This window comes from Lathamus discolor, chromosome Z (assembly GCF_037157495.1).
Source record: "Lathamus discolor isolate bLatDis1 chromosome Z, bLatDis1.hap1, whole genome shotgun sequence".
Lineage (NCBI taxonomy): Eukaryota > Metazoa > Chordata > Aves > Psittaciformes > Psittacidae > Lathamus > Lathamus discolor.
In genome coordinates this window covers 99,809,355-99,828,346 of record NC_088909.1, presented here as the reverse complement: position 1 = coordinate 99,828,346, position 18,992 = coordinate 99,809,355, and the positions used below count along the sequence as shown (strand labels likewise).

The following is an 18,992-nucleotide window of genomic DNA, read 5'->3' as shown; positions in this document are numbered from 1 at the left end:
GCCTTCCTGAAGCCAAGTAGTGGTATACACGCTGCCTCCCCACCATCCCCATAGCCAGGCATTTCATCACAGAAGGCAGTTCTGTTGGTCAGGCCCGATTCGCACTTCATAAATCTTTGCCCTGTTCAATGTTTGGAAGCGGACTGAAGAGGTTGTGCTTCCTGCACTTGCATGGGGCTTGAGGCAAGGCTGACTGTACCATGCCCTTCACCTCAAAGACAGGCACAGCACTGGCCCAGTCCCCAAGGAGTTCCCTGAGTCAGTGTGGTTTTTCTGGCTGAAGCTCACTGCCAGTCTCAGCCCCTTTGGGTGAATCCCATTCAGCTCCATGCGTCTCTCTACATCCAGCCTCTCTGAGCAGTCCCTGCTACTGGCCACACTCTTCCATCCCAAGCTGTTGGGAAATGCATGGTGCTCTGGGGCATGCAGAGAAGAGTACATCAGCCTCTCCCCATATGTCGTGTCACTTGGTTGTCTCCCTCACTCTTCGGTGGACCCACAGTGCTCACTGTGGGCTGCCTCATCTGGGAACAGTATACTTGGTGCTCCCCTGAGAACCCTCTAGATCTCCAGCACCGAGTGTGGGAAGCCTGCAGGCACAGGGCTCCTAGCCTTTGGAGAAGAGACAAGCCTGGGAGGAGAGGAGCTTCCAGGGCAGCCTTGACAGCTGGCTGCACATCTGAAACCAAGCACTGACAAATGTGCAAAGCCTTGAGCAGCTCAGAGACATCAGTGTGGGAGAGCTGGGATTCATTTGACTGTACAGCCAGAGAGCTGAGAACCAACCAGGCTCAAGCCCCATTCATTACTGAAAACCCACAGGGTGAACTCTCAGCTTTCTGAACTCCTTTCCATGCCATTGATGAACATAACCTGCAAGGCGTGCTAAGAACAGGATAGTCGCCAACCTGCTCATGCCTCTAGTTATCTTCTAAGCAATTACCTTCTGAAGATACTCTTCAATTAAGGCTGCAGTAATGGTTGCTTCACTCTATTGCAATGCAGGGTAAATGAAAATATGCCAGACATTTTTGCTCTTCATGGCTCACAAAACCTTAACCCTTGTGCTGTCAGCCATATGTGATCTTGGCAGCAGGTCCTATCCATTCTCTACAGAAGAAAGAAGAAAAGGAAGAGGATACTTTGGTACAATCAAAAGACAACTTTGCTCCCTCTTAAAGGAAAATGCAAGACATTTGTTTAAACGTCTATAAATACTGCATACAAATTCCCCTGCATGTCAGTGCTGCTGGTACAGAAGGGACTCTGTATGCCTTTGGCTAAGCATCTCCCATTTGGATATATTAAAATGCATGTAAATCTTCAGCTGGATCTCAGAAGGAAGCTTTCAATAGCTAGAGCCTAACATCAGGCAACATATTTGCAGCAAGGCATTTATTAATGCAGTGAATTTAGCTCCATTTCCTGTTCACAGTGTCTCCGACTAACAGACCTCAGTTGTTATTCCAAATGTGTTTATAATTGCATCTTATTTCAGGCCTGTTTTGTTTGTACATATTCCAGCCTAAGGAAGGTCACACGCACTCCCTTGTTCGAGTACAACCGCTCACCCACATGACGTGGTGTTTTCCTGGATGACTGAAACCTTTGTGAACAGCCGGCTGTTGCTCTCCCACACAGCCCCAGACACATCTGCACCGTATTGACTGGTGGGCAGGAGCCAGACCCCTCAGCACACAGCTTTCAAGTCTCCTCTGCCATGCTCAGAGAAACCCTTAGACCCAAAAGGTCTCCTTGGGACCACTGGGAGAGGAAACTCCAGGGGAAGATGCTCAGGTCTGTAATGGCTGTGATGGTTCATGGCTTGCCTGACTGGAAAGCAGCTCCTACACCACCTGAGAGGGAGAAAGTCCTCCTAACCTCTGCCCCACGGCCAACTCACCTCACCAGGCAGGGAAAGAGTAATGAAATACATGCCATTTTCAAAATGTCATTAAGAACATTGCTTAATATTAACGGCCTCAGGAGCCCCAGACCTTTCCAGGAGAGGAAGCTCCCTTCTACCCAGCTTTTGTTCAGGCACCAGTATGACCTCTCCATCAAGTACTCTGCTTACAGTCACAGCTGAGGTGAGTTACTGTGGTACCACTGTTTGGAGAAGCAATCTAGTTCTGCTAAATTGCTTCTGCAAGTCCTCTGAATATAAGGTCCGAGATTTTTAATAGTGTGTAGGTGTTGTTCTGTTTAGCATTGCAAAACTTACATGTGACTTGGCTAAATCTTATTTTCGGAAGTGACGGAGGTCCTCAGGAGCTTAAGGAGTCAGGGCAGGATTTCAAAAGCTGGTTGAGACACGATCTGGTTTCATTTGAACCTCGACACACTTGTGAGGTGGGCTGATGCCAACCTCATGAAGTTTAACCATGCCGAGTGCAAGATCCTACACCAGGGTAGGAGCAATCCCAGGCACAGCTACAGGTTGGGCAGAGAAGAGATTCAGAGCAGCCCTGCGGAGAAGGACTTGAGGGTGTTGGTCAATGAGAAAATGAACATGAGCCGGCTGCAGTGTGCGCTCGCAGCCCAGAAACCAGCCGTATCCTGGGCTGCATCAAAAGGAGCGTGACCAGCAGGTCGAAGGAGGTGATCCTGCCCCTCTACTCTGCTCTTGTGAGACCTCACCTGGAGCATTGTGTGCAGTTCTGGTGTCCTCAACATAAGAAGGACATGGAACTGCTGGAACAAGTCCAGAGGAGGCCACGAGGATGATCAGGGGACTGGAGCACCTCCCGTATGAAGACAGGCTGAGGAAGTTGGGGCTGTTCAGCCTGGAGAAGAGAAGGCTGCGTGGAGACCTCATAGCAGCCTTCCAGTACCTGAAGGGGGCCTATAAGGATGCTGGGGAGGGACTCTTCGTCAGGGACTGTTGTGACAGGACAAGGGGTAACGGGTTAAAACTTAAACAGGGGAAGTTTAGATTGGATATAAGGAGGAAATTCTTTCCTGTTAGGGTGGTGAGGCACTGGAATGGGTTGCCCAGGGAGGTTGTGAGTGCTCCATCCCTGGCAGTGTTCAAGGCCAGGTTGGATGAAGCCTTGGGTGGGATGGTTTAGTGTGAGGTGTCCCTGCCCATGGCAGGGGGGTTGGAACTAGATGATCTTGAGGTCCTTTCCAACCCTAACTATTCTGTGATTCTATGATTCTATGATTTGGACAGGAAACAAATAAGGAGCTACAAATATACCCTGGCAGTGGCAAAAAAAAACCTTATGAACCACCTGTCATTTCTCTTTGCAATCACCAAAGTATTCTTCTAACACCTCACTTCAAGATCAATCCCAGGGAAAAGGGAAGAAAAAAACCCAAGATTTGAATAAACGTACAAAAGGAAGGGGCAACAGATGATAAATCCTGAGGGACTCCTGCATAAGGTGACGGTAAATCCTTTCTGAGCAGACATCAGATGCACTAGATGGGAAGGCACTGCCTGATGTATTCGGAGTCAAGACAGCTAAAATGAAAACCTAAAATATTTTAGTCTATTTTGCCAGAAAAACAGCTTATGTAATCACATTCTAATTGTGTCCATGCCTCTTTCTTCCCTCAGGTGTCATTTTTAATCAAATTAAATGGAAGCAACCTTCCAAAGAATTTTAATTTACAACTTCCATAAAAATAGCCAAATAGAGAAGATGCCTTTTTGAGCTGCAACACAAACTCAACTCTTTTTTAAGCAGAGAGCCCAGAAGGGGAAATTACTCTTGTACATAATGCTCTCACTGTAGGAAAAGCTTAAGTAAGCGGTACCAAGTCCTTAAAGCACTGGCTCAGGAACAAGATATACTTACGTTAAGAGAACTGGCATGATCCTCAGCTACAAGTCTCCCTGCTGCATGGACAACAGCTTGTTTTTGAAGCAGGCAAAAAGCAGCTTCAAGGTAAAACAGCATCACGTTTTGCTCACCTTAACAAACCATCTGTTATAAGCTGTAGCAGTGGCCAGCTGCTTCAGTTCAGTCACCAAGGCAGATGGTATTGACAAATCTATTTGTTGAAGAAGGGGAGGTTCCTTGAGGCATCGGCAGTGAATGAAAGCAGAGGGGAAAGAGACTCTGAGGACAGAGTAATGGAGAGTCAAGCTCAAGCAGACAGTAAAACTGAGAGCAAAAAAGGCTAGTAATAAAAAAGGCAAGAGTGGAAACATCCAAGATTGGAGCTATATACAACTCATTCACAAGCATGAAACAGGAAGTCACCAAGCAAGAAGGAAAAGAGAAGAAACAGAGAAGATCAAGAGCCAAAGAAAAGAAAGAACAAAAAAAAAAAAAAAAAAAAAAAAGCTGAAAAGCAAATAGTTTGGAAGTACAGAAAGGTGGGAAGGTGGGAGGGGGTAGGGAAAGCCAAAGGCCAGTCATCAGTATTTCATTCTGTTCTTTTTTGCCATCTTACAAACTAACTTTTCTTCTGTTTCTGGAGAAGCTCTTTCTCCTCCTGAGTGGGAAGGCATTTCTTACTGCCAGCTTTCCATGGGCTTCATGCTGCTACTTTGTAGGCAAGAGAAAACAAGAGCCAATAGGAGGAAACTCCAGGCCTCATTCAGAAATCAGCATGGGCAGCAGTTCTGACCATGCTTCATCCCCATCCAAAGATCCTCCTACACACACCTGAAATCCCACTTTGTTTTTGACACAAAACACTTGACAGTGTCTCATTCCTAATTAAATTTGTTTTATACATTACGAATTGCTACAGAATGAATTTTTCAATAAATCTGTATTTTTCTGAAGTGGGAAACCCTCTTCCATGTGAATAGATAGATGGACAACAGGGAAAAGTAGGACACAACAGGCTCCGACTACCTTTAGTGCCTGGAGCCCAGCTGAAGCAGAACTGAGGCTTTGGTGGAAATCTTGAAGTTCGGTTTCCCAAAGTGGTGAACACCAGAGCCCCACAAAACCCCAGAAATTATTTAGCAAATTACAAGAGAAAAAAAACCCATTCTTTAGGTATTGCATGCATGCGATACGCAGTAACCACCTGCAGCTTATAGCTTCAAAGGGTGCTTTATTTCTTTTCAGTACAGATTCAGTCCAGTTCACAGAGAACATGTTAGTTTATACATATCTTCACTTTGCAGGAAAAATGGACATGAACACATGAGCACTCAGTCACCAGCCTTTGATGGGCAATTTATACCATTTTTGCCTCACAAGCATTGTGTATGGCACTCAGGTTTCATTAGCATCCTGTATGGGACCACTGTAACATCATCCTAAAAACACAGGAGAGCAGGATGTAAATCTCTAGGACTGTAAAACTGCATTTGTATGTACTGCTTGGGGATTTAACTTTCAAAATCCTGATCTTGACATTAACTTGAAAGTTTGTTTTAAAAGAATGTGTCCCTGAATAATCTATGTTCTTCCTTGAGGCACACGTTCAAGTTCAGGCTTTGGATAGCAGTCTTTATTTCAAGCAGATATTGAGAGCTGAGGACTTGGAGCAGACAAAACTGTCTTAAAACCAGCTCTCAGCAAGCTGCAATAGCAGCTAATAGGAAGAAGGGTACCTGATTCTAAGCAGAACAAAGCAGTCTTGCAGGTTTATCCATGTAATTAGAACCTGAAATACCAATGAAGGCAGTTCTTGTTAACCTACCAAACTTACCTTTCCTTGTTAGATATATGGTCTGGTAATGCTCGTGAGGCTTTGGGTTTTTTGAAGTACATCATAGGACTTAAGACTGGAAAAGCTCATCTATTTCCCCTGAACATCCATGCTTATACCAGGTGGTCTAGCAAAAGACACTGTTGCTCTTCACAAAAATCTTTATTACTTACATCAGTTATTTGATAACACCCAGTACAAACTATCCCCATCACAGACAGAGGTTCTGTCTTAAAGTAAAATAAAGCTGATAAATACTGTAGGCAGTTATCTTCTACACAAAAAAAAAAAAAAATAATCCCCAAATCTTCTTTTGGAGGGGCATTAAAAGCTAACTTATTCTAAACCATGCTGGCTGTAAGGGTGACAAAACACCAACATCCTCTACAACCTAAACTGAAACAGACAGAATATGGAAAAGACTCACAGAATGAGAAGACAGAAAAGGGACTACTAAAAAGATACTTTGACTCTGAAGCGTTTCAATTAGCTTAGATTTTCAAAGTCATTTTAGAAGTTCTGTACACTTAACTTGCTCCTGAAAACTCCACTGTATTTCTGACCTTTCCACCTAATTATTTTTCTCTCCTTTCAAAGAGCAACAGAAAAGGAGAAAACAGATCACAGGAAAGACAATGAAAGCCGTGAGTTAGCATATACTAGCAAGTACAGAAAGTATTCTCTATGCTGTCAAACGTAAGATCAACATGGCAACTTTCATTTAACTCCACTTAAATCAATTGCATTTTAAGATGTTTAAAAGAAAATATCCAAAGTTCATGCCCAAGCTCCTCAAGTTAAACACAGCATCTTACAACTGAGAGAACACTTGTCTTTTTATTTGTAAACCAGAGTTTGAAATATCTTACAATATATTTTTAACTTCATTTTTTTTTAAGGAAACAGCACTTAAGAACTGAAAGAACAGTGTGCCATTAAATGTTAAGGACCATATTTTAAAAACCTTTATTAAAAAAGGTTATGTATGAATTTAATGGTATGATGAATTTAAGTTGTATTTTAAAGTCAACTACTTAAGCATCTAAATGACTGAAAATGAAGTGCAAAACTGGAATTCCAGTCACAGATGAGGCTGTAGAGTTGTGCTTAAGACAGATGAGGTCTACCTACGGCAGGCACAGCTGCACACTCCCAAGCCAACTCGGTCTGTCTCAGCCATGAATCCTGCAGATCCGAGTGACACTGCTGATTATGTCAGTTTGATCTATTTAATATAAACTCTCCCTTTCTAATAAGAAGGATATTAACTAAAGCTTTCAGTTAAGCAATAAAACCTTTCTAATTAGCAACAAAAAAATAAAAGTGACATGCTTGCTCTGTTTCAGGCACTTTCAAGATCATAGTTTATTTACTGCAGGTAAAAAGCTAGTATACAGATTAAGGGAACCCTTAAATTTCTACTCTACAGTTAAACACCATCTAGTATTCTTGCTCTGAATATTAACCAAAAAAGTTTCTAAACACCTGTAAGCCCCACTATAAATCTGCATTGTTATGAGGGAAAAAAAAAAAGGAAGAAATGTAAATTGTTGCTTAATTTTTCAATGCGCAATATTTACACTGTGAAATGGAAGAACAAGGAGTAGCAAAGAGGCAGTAAATTTTAAAAAGCCAGAATTTTATATTTTTTCACAATAGTGTGCTAATCAGCGTAGCTGTATGTAAAAATAAAAAAAAAAAGAAAAAAAAATCAAAGTATAGCATAGTATGACAAATCTTAATTGCCTGAACTGAGTCATTATTTGCTAACTGTTTACATGCAACAACTGCTAGGACAAATTTTTGCTTTTAAAGTGTAAAATAGATTAAGAGATTTAAGAGACAAACATTAATTTGTGTACGAAATAAAAAACTGCACTCAAGAATTGTACTGGTCATTCTTCCGTAAAGGAGGCAAAAGAAAAGAAACTACAAAACAAAGTACAAACAATGACAGAAAGCAGTCTCTTTCCGTACACTTAATTATCAAAGGCAATGCATAGACTGAGAATACCTGGATGGCAAACTCTGCAGACATTGGAAACAAACAGCTTTCACATACATGCTCTTCACAGGAGGCCTCTCTTTCCATTGAATGGTAATGGCTGACAGCAAATAAGGGGCACCAGGTGTACAACTAAGTAGATCTTGCAAAATACTAAGATGGGGCAGTTGTTAATATACAATTTGAACTATATATACAATATAATGGAATGTATCCCATCCCAAAACTGGTTTATGAAACAACTGGACCTTTCCATACTAGCCTTATGACTCAGGTATCATTCTAATTAAAAGTACACAAGAGACTTACATAAAAAGTAAAATTAATGGGGCATTTTACAAGAACTAGTGACAAAGCTGCTTAATGGCATTTCTGCTTTTAAAGTAATTTTGTTAGATATAATTGAAACGACATCTGTGTACAAAATGTCCTGAAAGACACTTCAACATGGAGCTTTGGTGATTTAAACCACTTCAGTAACAACAGGATGAAAAACAGATTAAACAAAGTATTTCAGATAACTCAAACTGAATAGGAAATGGAATGCCAATATGGCAGTAAAACCTTTTTCTGTTGTTTTTAAACAGGAGAGTCTCTTGTACCAGCAGAATCCTGCATACAGATACACAGAGAAGGAGGGAATACACCGCTTATAATTCCCATTAAACAAAAGCTGATTCATAATGTGAGAAGGTACAAATTACAGAAAACATAAAGAGTCAATAGAAGACTAAACAACTGGTTTACATGAAAGAGAGAACACTTCAGTCTGAATGCAGTTACTTAGTGAAAGCTGCTACAACAGCCCACAGAACCTCATTCGTGTTGGCTTTCATACATTCAACCTCAGGGTCTAAATCCAAAAGCTGCCGCACTCTCTTTGTGGCTAAATCATACTGCTCATCCAAAAGGGGGGCAAAAGCGTTCTCCAGAACATCTGAAGCATGGGCTAAGTAAACAAGTGCCAGCAAGCGCTTGTCCATGCGGTGAGGGTCATTCACCCATTTGTCAAGAACTGCTTCTTGAACCTTCTTGATGAGCCGCTGTTTGATATTGTTGTTGGTGAGAGGGTGCGTGGTCATGTCAAAAAGGAGGAAGTTCTGTTTCTCTGTCGTCAGTACACCTTTTTCCACTAGATTTTTAGCTAACCGTTCACGGACATTTCGTAGTTGGTAGTGCAACTTCAGTGGGTTCCATGTTTCACCTAAAAAGACAAGCAAAATACCCAACGGTCACACGAAGTCTAAGCTGCACTGTTAGAGTGAATTCCCCACCTTCCCCCCCTCACTGTGGTGGACAATGAGCTGTCGAATTTATATAGCTAACTATTACACTAAAATACTGTGCCAATGTCCGCATTTCTCCAATCGGACCTACCCAGATATAGACACAGAGACAGAAAATGTAAGAGCCTCCTTGGAGGAACTTCAGCGTACATTTGAAGTATAAAGTAAGACCCCCATACAAGCAAAACCCAAACCAGACACAAAGAAAGAGTTAAATAATAAACACCTTCTCCAATCTTGTACATTTGTCTACTTCCACCCTTTTACCATTTCAGAGACTGGAAAGAAGTGCCATTGCCTTTTCCTACTGCCACAGAGGCAAGCTAATACAGACCTACCTGGTGCACTTATTCATTTCTTCAGGTTTTCATTCTCTGCTCCTGTCCTCACCAGGTGAAACAGTAACCATGCACTGTGAGAGTGTGAGTGGTTTGTACATACAAGCACATTAGGCAGGGAATTTAATATTTCTATAAAAATTATTTCTAATGATTTTTGTCAAGGCAGGATAACTGGGTTCTTTAGAGTGCATGACTGTGTGTGGGTAGAGGAAGAAATTTAAAAAGCACAAAGTCAGCATCAACAGCTACCGATAAAGCTAGAATTGTTAAGCACTGAGAAATTCGCCTTTAAGAGTTTACTCAAGTTAAAATTTCAGGTCCAGCCTAATAGAGTATTATCATAAGCATTAAAATCTCCTCCTGATATAAAAGAGTCTACGCATATCAAGTGGTCACAGAAAAAACAGCAGTACTTATTTCTTATACAAATGGAAGTCTTCCATAAGTGCGATACAAATTGCTGTATCAACCTGTTTCTGTATCAGAAAGCTTTTAAAAAATTCATTGGTATAACAACAACAATAATTAACACCCACAGACTACTTTAAGGTTTCTCCTGCTGTGATAGAGGGTGACATATGCTGTATCCAAGTAACAGCCACTTAAGTAAACAAATGAGGTGATACCAAGTGCATAGTGAAAGGCAGAAAACCCACCCAAGCCTGAACTATACAAGTCCCTTGTAGGGCCCACACTCATTGAATATGATTCCCCAGCCTGACCATGAATTAAACTATCACACACACACTAAACAGTAGTTTCCTTATAGCGTTTCAAAGGGCAAAGGCTACTTCCTACACTTGTCTACATTTACCAGGTGGATGTGGCTGTACGCCTGTACGGCAATAAAAATCAGTACTGTGCTGACACCTTGTGACCAATCTCGTCAATTACACCGACACTTGCTTGTGCAGGCAGATATTTGTTACGTCTGCAGAAGACCCGACATTTTGATCCAGGCTTCTGTATGCCCTACACTTTCTTCCCTTAGAAGCTATCTTAAAAACAACATCAGCCTGGCAAACATGACCTTACACATCCACATTAACATTTCCATGATGGCTTTGAAATTGTATGTACTGTAACTTCAAGCCACATTCTTCACATCGCTGGTAATTACAATGGGAGTAGCTATTTTCAAGGATCAGGCCCTAAAGAAAAAAGTTTATACTGAAATAAAACCTAACAAAACACAACAATACTTCTCTTCAAAGGGCAGTCCTCTAAACCATGGGAAATACAAAGAATGCCATCCAAGAACTAGTAGTAACTATATGTAAGTAAAAATGTTTGATCCAGTGTTGGTCACCACACTGACAATAACCATTTTCCCAGAGCCAAAGCTCAGCAGGGTCAGGGAAACAGCTCAAAGAAAACATACAACATTGTTCATTCATTAGTTGACCTTTTTTAAATCAGTCCTAACTTGATGTGCCCTGCACTGAGAGAGAAGGTGAAATGTCAGCACAAATTATGTATCTGGGACAAGAAAAATGAATTGGTTTTGCAGGCTGTTAAAGTGAGTGAGAGCTGAGCAAGAACTGAACTGCCAGGCTGTACTGCAGCCATGCCCCCTACTGACAAGGCCTGCTTTGTTTTCCTGTCTCCCCTCTCTGCCTGACAGTCAGTGAGCAAGAAGGGAAGGATGGCAAGGACAGGAGTGTGAAGTGGATGATGTGCAAGGAAGGCTGTTTATGTGGTACAGGATGAATGGGAAAAACATAATGAAAACAAGTAAGCAGAGAAAGGTGGAGAAATTTGTTCATTTTTCAAATTCTTACACATCAGTTGTTGCAAGTAACAGATTCAGACAGACTTCAAGCATCATTAGCCATGCCCCAACCCAATCTCCCAGAGTCATGATGTTGACAAAACAGTGTGTTTTTTTCCTGCAATGTTGGCACAGCTGAAGTACAGTTCTGCTATACTCCAAGGAAGCTGCCTGTTTTGTAAAAACAAACTCTGGTGATGAATTCAGGCTACAGAAACAAGAAAACCCCCCAAAACCCAGTAAAAGCACTGCGTGTTAGAAGATGGTCATTGTTAATTTCAGTTTAATTTATGCATCCTGAGGATTCAACTGTTGGCAACGTATATGAAAAAAAATGTTAACTGTAATTGTAAAAATTAAATCTGATATTTCATTTGTTTTGTTTTTTTCCACAACTTACTTGCCATGCAGAAAGTGCTTTGTGTGAAGTACTCATCTTGAAGACTTTGTTTTGAGCAACAAGAAACATGAAAATATTTATTAAATTTGTTCACTTAGTGAAAAAATAGAGCTCCTGACTCTGTTTCTTCATGATTACTGGCCAAATAATCCTCAATTTTCACATCTGTGTGGCAATCTCCTTATCTCCTTTCTTTATCAAAAAGATCTGAACACTGAATCCATACACCTGTATCCAAACTTCCACTAACCCTGATTTCCAGTTACAGAGAAAGGCAGTTATATCTCCAGGGTGCAGTCCCAATTTCCTTCAGAAACAGCAGAAGGCACCTCTTCCGCAGACTTGATATGTCCTGACACTTCCATATAGAACCTTTCTGTACCAAGTCAAAAGCAACAGTTACTTATATTTGATTACAGGCTACAATCAACAAGAGACTACCCTAGAGAACACACTAATTAACTTTTTTGCATACTTTCTCCCCCAAAACCTTATAGTATAATCTCTAGTGATGCTAGATAATTACCTTTATAGGGGGCAAAAAAGCAAATACAGTATGTCTAAGGCTTACCACTAAGCAGTTCAATCCAATTTTGTACTGTTTCAGGAGGCTGCGTCTCTTTTATGTGTTTCAGAGCTTCATCAAGCAGAACATCCCCTGTAGGAGCATCTGACTTGCAAATCACCTACGACAGAATAAAACAGTATTTTTACTTAATTCATATACTACAAACATTTAGCAGTAAAACTTGGGAAAAAAAAAATCTGCTATCAAAACTAAAGAAATCTTAAAAAAAATAAGGAATATTCTCTGAGAACTTGAAAAAAAAAAACCCCAAAACACAAAAAGACCAAACCACTTATTTGTTGAAAACAGAACCCCAAACATACCTAGGATTTTAATTAGAAAGTTATGTCTTAATATACCTTTATTTATAGGTTATCTATAGGTTATCTGTAACTTAAATTAACCTTAACCCCATAGCATTAATAGCATGCCTAATGACTAATCTTTAAGTAAGATACTTCACTAACCCAGCCAGGTCATTCACTTCCTCCCCAAAATAAAGTTACTAACTATAGTGTTGAACTACTCTCTGATAGCAGTCTATTTTACTGCTTCAAGTCAATTTATTCAAAATACTGCAGTTAAACAATTACAAATTAGCACTTCAAAAGCATCAGGTAAAAAGGTAACAGGCAACTGATGAAAAAATAACACAATATTTAAGAGAAGAAGCAAGAGAAAGTGCTTTTTTTTTTTTGTGTAACACTTCACAGTAGTCAGGTGTCCTGGAAAAGCTTTCACAGAATCATGGAATAGTTAGGGTTGGAAAGGACCTTAAGATCATCTAGTTCCAACCCCTTGCCATGGGCAGGGACATCTCACACTAAACCATGTCACCCAAGGCTCTGTCCAGCCTGGCCTTGAACACTGCCAGGGATGGAGTATTCACAGCTTCCTTGGGCAACCCATTCCAGTACCTCACCACCCTTACAGTAAAGAACTTCCTCCTTATATCCAACCTAAATTTCCCCTGTTTGAGTTTCAACCTGTTACCCCTTGTTCTATCACTACAGTCCCTAATGAAGAGTCCCTCTCCAGCATTCCTATAGGCCCCCTTCAGGTACTGGAAGGCTGCTATGAGGTCTCCACGCAGCCTTCTCTTCTCCAGGCTGAAAAGCCCCAACTTCCTCAGCCTGTCTTCATACAGGAGGTGCTCCAGTCCCCTGATCATCCTCATGGCCCTCCTCTGGACTTGTTCCAGCAGTTCCATGTTCTTTTTATGTTGAGGACACCAGAACTGCACACAATACACCCAAGTGAGGTCTCACAAGAGCAGAGCAGAGGGGCAGGATCACCTCCTTCCGCCTGCTGGTCACGCTCCTTTTGATGCGGCTCAGGATATGGTTGCCTTTCTGGGCTGCAAGTGCCAGTTCATGTTAATTTTCTCATCGACCAACACCCCCAAGTCCTTCTCCACAGGGCTGCTCTGAATCTCTGTCCTTTAGAAATACATCCCATTAGTTCTGTTCTGTAGTTCTAGTCATCCTTACTATAAACAGTAGAGTGCAGTACATTTCCATATGGTCTGAGATGACACTGAAATGAGCTGTAATATTAAGACAGCTTTAATACTGGTGAGATGATCCCAAACTGAGTGGTGTGAAAAGTCACGGAGATGAAATGAAAATTGCTGGAGAGATCTCTGTGAATACGTAAGAGGTCATAGCTGGAAAATTATTTCCAATTTAGATGGTATACATAAAGCAGAGAAAAGATTTTTATTGAAAATCAGCAAGAATGGACCCGTCCACAATGACAGCAACAAAGGACAAAGTTTGTTTAGATCTAAAACAGAAGCATATAAGGTATTTTTTACAAAGAAGGCATCATAGAGTATTTTATGATGCCTATTTCAGGAAAAAATAAAAGATACCAACTTTTTCTAGAAATACAGAAGAGCAGGATGTACTGTCAAAAACTTCAACAGGCAAATTAAACTGTTAAGCAGCCAGGGAGCTGCTGAATTGCATTCAATGGAGAATTTTAAGACTAAACATCTGCTAGGGAAAAACAGAGAAATCTCATTATCTCTTACTGTATCAAGATTAAATGGTCTCTTGAGATATTGTGCAGGTCTCCATTTTGGGGAGCTGGAAATCACTTCAACCATAACCCTTGGATGTTTGGTTTTAAGAACACAAATACATTTTAATCCAGGCAACTCCTTTTTTAAAAAACACAAAACAATGCATGTTTGTCTTTCTGATTTACAAGCTTCCACCACAGCATCACTCAAGACCTCTATTAAGTACATGTAATAGTTTCATATGTCTTGCAGTTTTATATCAAGATTCTGATTTTGTTTTGAAGTGTCCTTTAATTATACAGGAGTATGCTTCAAGTTGGGCTTTTAAGCTGCTAGATTGTGGCTATTAATAGCCACCTGTCAGATACTCCTTTAATAATTAGCCTAAAAAATGAGCCTAAACCCACCCAACTTACCTACCATTTCTTCTTTTCAAAACTGACTTTGCAGCAGTATTTTAGTTTCTCTGAAGTGTCTTACTAAAGTAGTCTTCATTACACTGGATCACTCCAGCCTGTTGCAACTGGTAACCCACTGCTTACCATTTCACATTAACAGGCAAGATGTGAAATCACCATACCTTATTATTATTTAAAAAAAAAACCCAAAACAAAATAAAAGCCACAAAACAAAGCCACCAAGCACCCAAAATAAACCTCAATGAAGAGACAAAAAAATGCTTTTAAGTTTAGGATATACATAAGGGTTTTTTAAAAAAGTTTAGAAAACAGCCTTCCTTATTTGAGGTTAAGATACTTTTTTCTACCACTGCAAAGAAATTTAAAAAGCTAGCCTGAATATAATGCACTGCAACAGTATGAGCCAAAACATATAGCCATTTAAAGGAAAGAGCTGTTAGGAACAAAGACTCTCCTATTCAACTCAGTCAGGACTCCATAAGCTCTTGTGAAGCCACAATGCACAATTTTGTCTCCAAGCTCTCTGCAGCCAGGCATACAGTGTTGTTTCTTCCCTGCTCAAGCGAGTCCAGAGGAGGCCAGGAAGATGATCTGAGGGCAGGAGTACCTCTCCTCTGAGGACAGTCTGAGAGACCTGGGGTTGTTCAGCCTGAAGAAGAGAAGGCTCTGGGGAAACCTTAGAGCAGCTCCAGTGCCTAAACGGGGCTACAAGACATCTGGACAGGGGCTTTTTACAAGGGCCTGTAGTGACAGGACAAGGTGGAATCGGTTTAAACTGACAGAGGGGAGATTTAGACTAGACATCAGGAAGAAATTCTTTCCTGTGAGGGTGCTGAGGTGCTGGCACGTGTTGCCCAGAGAAGCTGTGGATGCCCCATCCCTGGCAGTGTTTAAGGCAAGGTTGGACACAGGGGCTTGGAGCAACCTGCTCCAGTGGAAGGTGTCCCTGACCATGGCAGGGGGTTGGAACTGGATGAGCTTTAAGGGCCCTTCCAACCCAAACCAGTCTACGATTCAATGATTCTTCTCACTTCTGTTACACTGACTATTCATGGGAGAAGTTCTTCTTTGTCCTCCAACAGAAAGTGAAAAGTGGTTCACACTTCAATATATTTCTCTACCCATTCCCTTCCCAACAGATGGAGTCAAGCAACCATGGAAAACTAGCCACATCCCTCCTATCTTCATGGATCTGCTCTTTCTTGAAGGATTAACTGGCGAATAAGCTTGGCTAACTCTTCAGAGTCATAACAGCAAAAGAGCAGCAGGAAATCAAGTGGGTTAGGGATCATTAAATCACCACAGAAGTTTGAACATCCACAAGGGAGAATGTTTTATCTTTAACAGACGAAGTAAGGCAGAGAAAGAATCTAAGATCCTGGCTCTTCAGAGAGAGTGGTCATAGCCTTACTGCAAAAAGTCTTAATTTATTCCAGTTTCTTAGTGATGTACTTGGTACTAGATTTGCCTTGCATCCAGCTGCTGAGGAAATTTCAATTATACAGGATACTTTATTTGCATTTTCTAAAATGCAGCTTTCTAATTAAGCAGTGTTCAAGATTAAGCACTTCTTGTGTTGCTTTTCAAGTAAACTTCATAATCTAGTTTTAATACAAAAATTCACTCAAAAATTAATAACTCAGAATTGTTAGCTGTAAAATACTGAAGTTAATCTGCCAAGGATTTGGTGGGATTTCTTTTAAGAACTCTAATGGCTTGGCTTTCTTTCTGAGGTTGTAGGGCAGCACAGAGTACTCTTTTCTATCTTCAATAACCACCAGTCGTAGAAATTACTTTATTTATACATAAACCTCAACATTTCAGTATTTATTTATAAAACTGATACCAGTAGATAGAACTCCAAAATGATGTAGTGATTACATACCCTTAACCCAAATTTAAGCAGATGCCGCAACATGAAGTACATCATATTGTCTGCCAGTTTTTCTAGTCTCATTTGTCTCCCTATGGCATTAGAGCATGAATTTAACATAGCTTGATCCATTCTGAAGTTCTGTCTTAAAAACTGCAATAATTATCAAAGATCTACCCTATCTAGGGCTTGAAGTGTAAATCATTGTAGCTAGCAATCTTTTCAGTCAGCTGTATGAGCAAGGCCACAGTTAGCTGGTCATAAATCCATGCTACTGTCCAAAGAACTAGTTCTGCCCTCTTCTTGTGCTTATCTTATTGCTTGTGCCAGCAGTCTCACTTGTGCCACACCTGATGACAAGATTGAGAAAGCAACTAAAGTAAAAAATAAGCGGATTGAAGAAGTGAACTAGTTTTCAGCCAGAGGGATTACACGACAAGGCTGCAAAAATGCTAGTAACAATCCAAGACAGACTCCAGTAAGTCTCTTTGCAGAGACAGGACTACACTTCTCATCTGCAACACAGGCTAAAGTGAAAACTAAACTCCTCCCTTCAGATCATGGCTTGAAGAGACAGGGTTTTGATTCACAAATCAAGGTTTTTGAGTTTTTAGGAGGTTTTACCTTCCCATGAAATTGAAAGATGGACCTGGCATGAGAATGAAGAAGGGCTAATCTGGATGACACAAGGTATTAGAAAATGGTACTGCCATGAATCACAACCTTGGATACACTATACAGCTCATTCCATGCACTAAGCACAGTATTTAATTCACAGCAAAGCCTGCAAAAGGGAGTCAAAGAAGACACTTGGTAGAGTTGAGGCATCTAAATCTAGCCAACACAGAAACAAGACTGAAATTTTATGTTAATATAAAACTTAAAATAAGGCACAAAACAAGTCATTCATGAAAATTATTTCTAAACTGAGAGCTGGTGCAGGAGAAGAAATCTCAAAATATATCACCAGTTAGGGATTTGCAAAAAAACACTTAAGCAGAAACCAATCTTCATTTAAATTTTAAATTAAAGTTTTTTTCACAGAATCCTCCTACCTGCAAAAAGAAATCTTAATTGTCTTACAGCAGAAGAAAGAATAAAACCTTTAATATTGCGTAGCTTAATTAAGAGAAGGGGAGGAGGAAACAAACACTCTTACCCACTCCCAAAACAACATGATTAAATTTAACAAAAATTAAAATTAAAAAAACCCCAATTAAAAAAAAACCTACCATGACAAAAAACCATACTACCCACCTCCAAACCGAAAACCACACAAAATAAAACACTGCAAAAAAAAAAAAAAAAGACAATAACTTGCTTGCATTCTTTATTGTAGACAGGCCCAGGTTAATTTGCCATTTCCAACACAAATAAGCAAAAAACACCTCATAATTAAAATTTCATGCTGATAAAGCTGACAAAGTTTACAAAAAAATTGCTAAAAACATTCTTATATGCCTAAGAAGCCAAAAGTTTTGGAGAAAAAAAAAATTATGCAAACTAATTAATGCTGAGTATGCTTTAAACAGAGCTAAAAGAAGTAGGAGCTGTTTGTCTGAACAGAGGTTAGATTCAAGAGGATGAAGCTGGGACAAGGTTGGGGAATTTGTAAGCTTTACTTTAAAAAAGCTAGCAAAAGATCATATTGACAGGGAAAAGTGCCATAAAAGAGAATTTATCTGTCATGGATAGAAAACATTTGATCATATTTTCATTAATCTTGTAAAGTAAGTATCCTCTAATGCTGATGAAGTAAAAATTCTTCTGACACTCTGACTTTGCACATTTCGTAAAAAGGAAAAATCAAGCCGCAAAAGTAATAAATTAAGGCCTCAAATCTTCTGCTAATTTAATAAAGGACCTTAAAAATTTGGCCATCTCAAAAGGTCAGTGAGTGGTACAATATATTTAATACACCATTCATGCTCAAACTAGATAGAATTTTGTTTTCTGGGGGCCCAAGGTACAAGGTACAAGTATCCTTCTGTTCCCCTGCACAAACTGCAACATAGTGTTAACCAGAATAAACCGGTGGCTTGAAGGATACAGCTGGCAGCCATTCTTTTCAGCTCTAGCCCACATCTCGGTAACCTTGCACAAGCCACTTCCTTCAGCAGTGGCATCACAGTGGTACCGGCTCTCAGCAGTAATGGCTGCCACTGCACCCTGACCAGACCCACTGCCAAATATTTGTACAAGATTCCCAACAGTTGCAGGAACACGTCAAGAAAACAAACAGAAACAGAGAACAAGTACTGAAGGCATGTCAGCTCACCACTGAAACACTTAACTCTGTGCATCTACCTTACATCACTTCAGGATCCCTATGCCCATGTAAAAAAAATAAGAAGTCTTTTTCTTATAACCAATGTAATTTACAGGTCCTGTACTTACTTAAGCATGATGCAAAAGTAGATGTGATCATTTTCTTCCACTTACCTTTCTTGTTAGTAGACTTTTGCGCCTCATTCCACAAGCCTCTAGCTGAAGACGCCCCCGCAGTGCCAATTCAATTAACATACAACCACGCAATCCTGAGGAGATACAGTCATTCCAGAATGACGTGTAACCCTGTGAAGAATGAAAGGCAGTAAGATATCTCCATCTCCACAAAGCAAACAGAAAACGAGGCTTACTGCATTCTCTAAGCAGTCTTCCTGCCTTCATGCAGGTTT

General features: G+C 40.4%; 1 protein-coding gene across 1 annotated transcript in view; it reads right to left on the bottom strand.

Annotated features, from left to right (window-relative positions):
- Positions 1-5,002: 5,002 nt before the first annotated feature.
- The window catches only part of GOLPH3 (golgi phosphoprotein 3), a 36,189-nt gene continuing 22,199 nt past the window's right edge, over positions 5,003-18,992 (bottom strand). The window contains exons 2-4 of the mRNA XM_065662371.1: positions 18,757-18,888; positions 12,000-12,114; positions 5,003-8,834 (exon numbers count right to left, since the gene is read on the bottom strand). Of these exons, the coding sequence (XP_065518443.1) occupies positions 8,410-8,834; positions 12,000-12,114; positions 18,757-18,888 (672 nt within the window). The 3' untranslated portion in view covers positions 5,003-8,409. The remainder of the gene's footprint in view (positions 8,835-11,999; positions 12,115-18,756; positions 18,889-18,992) is intronic.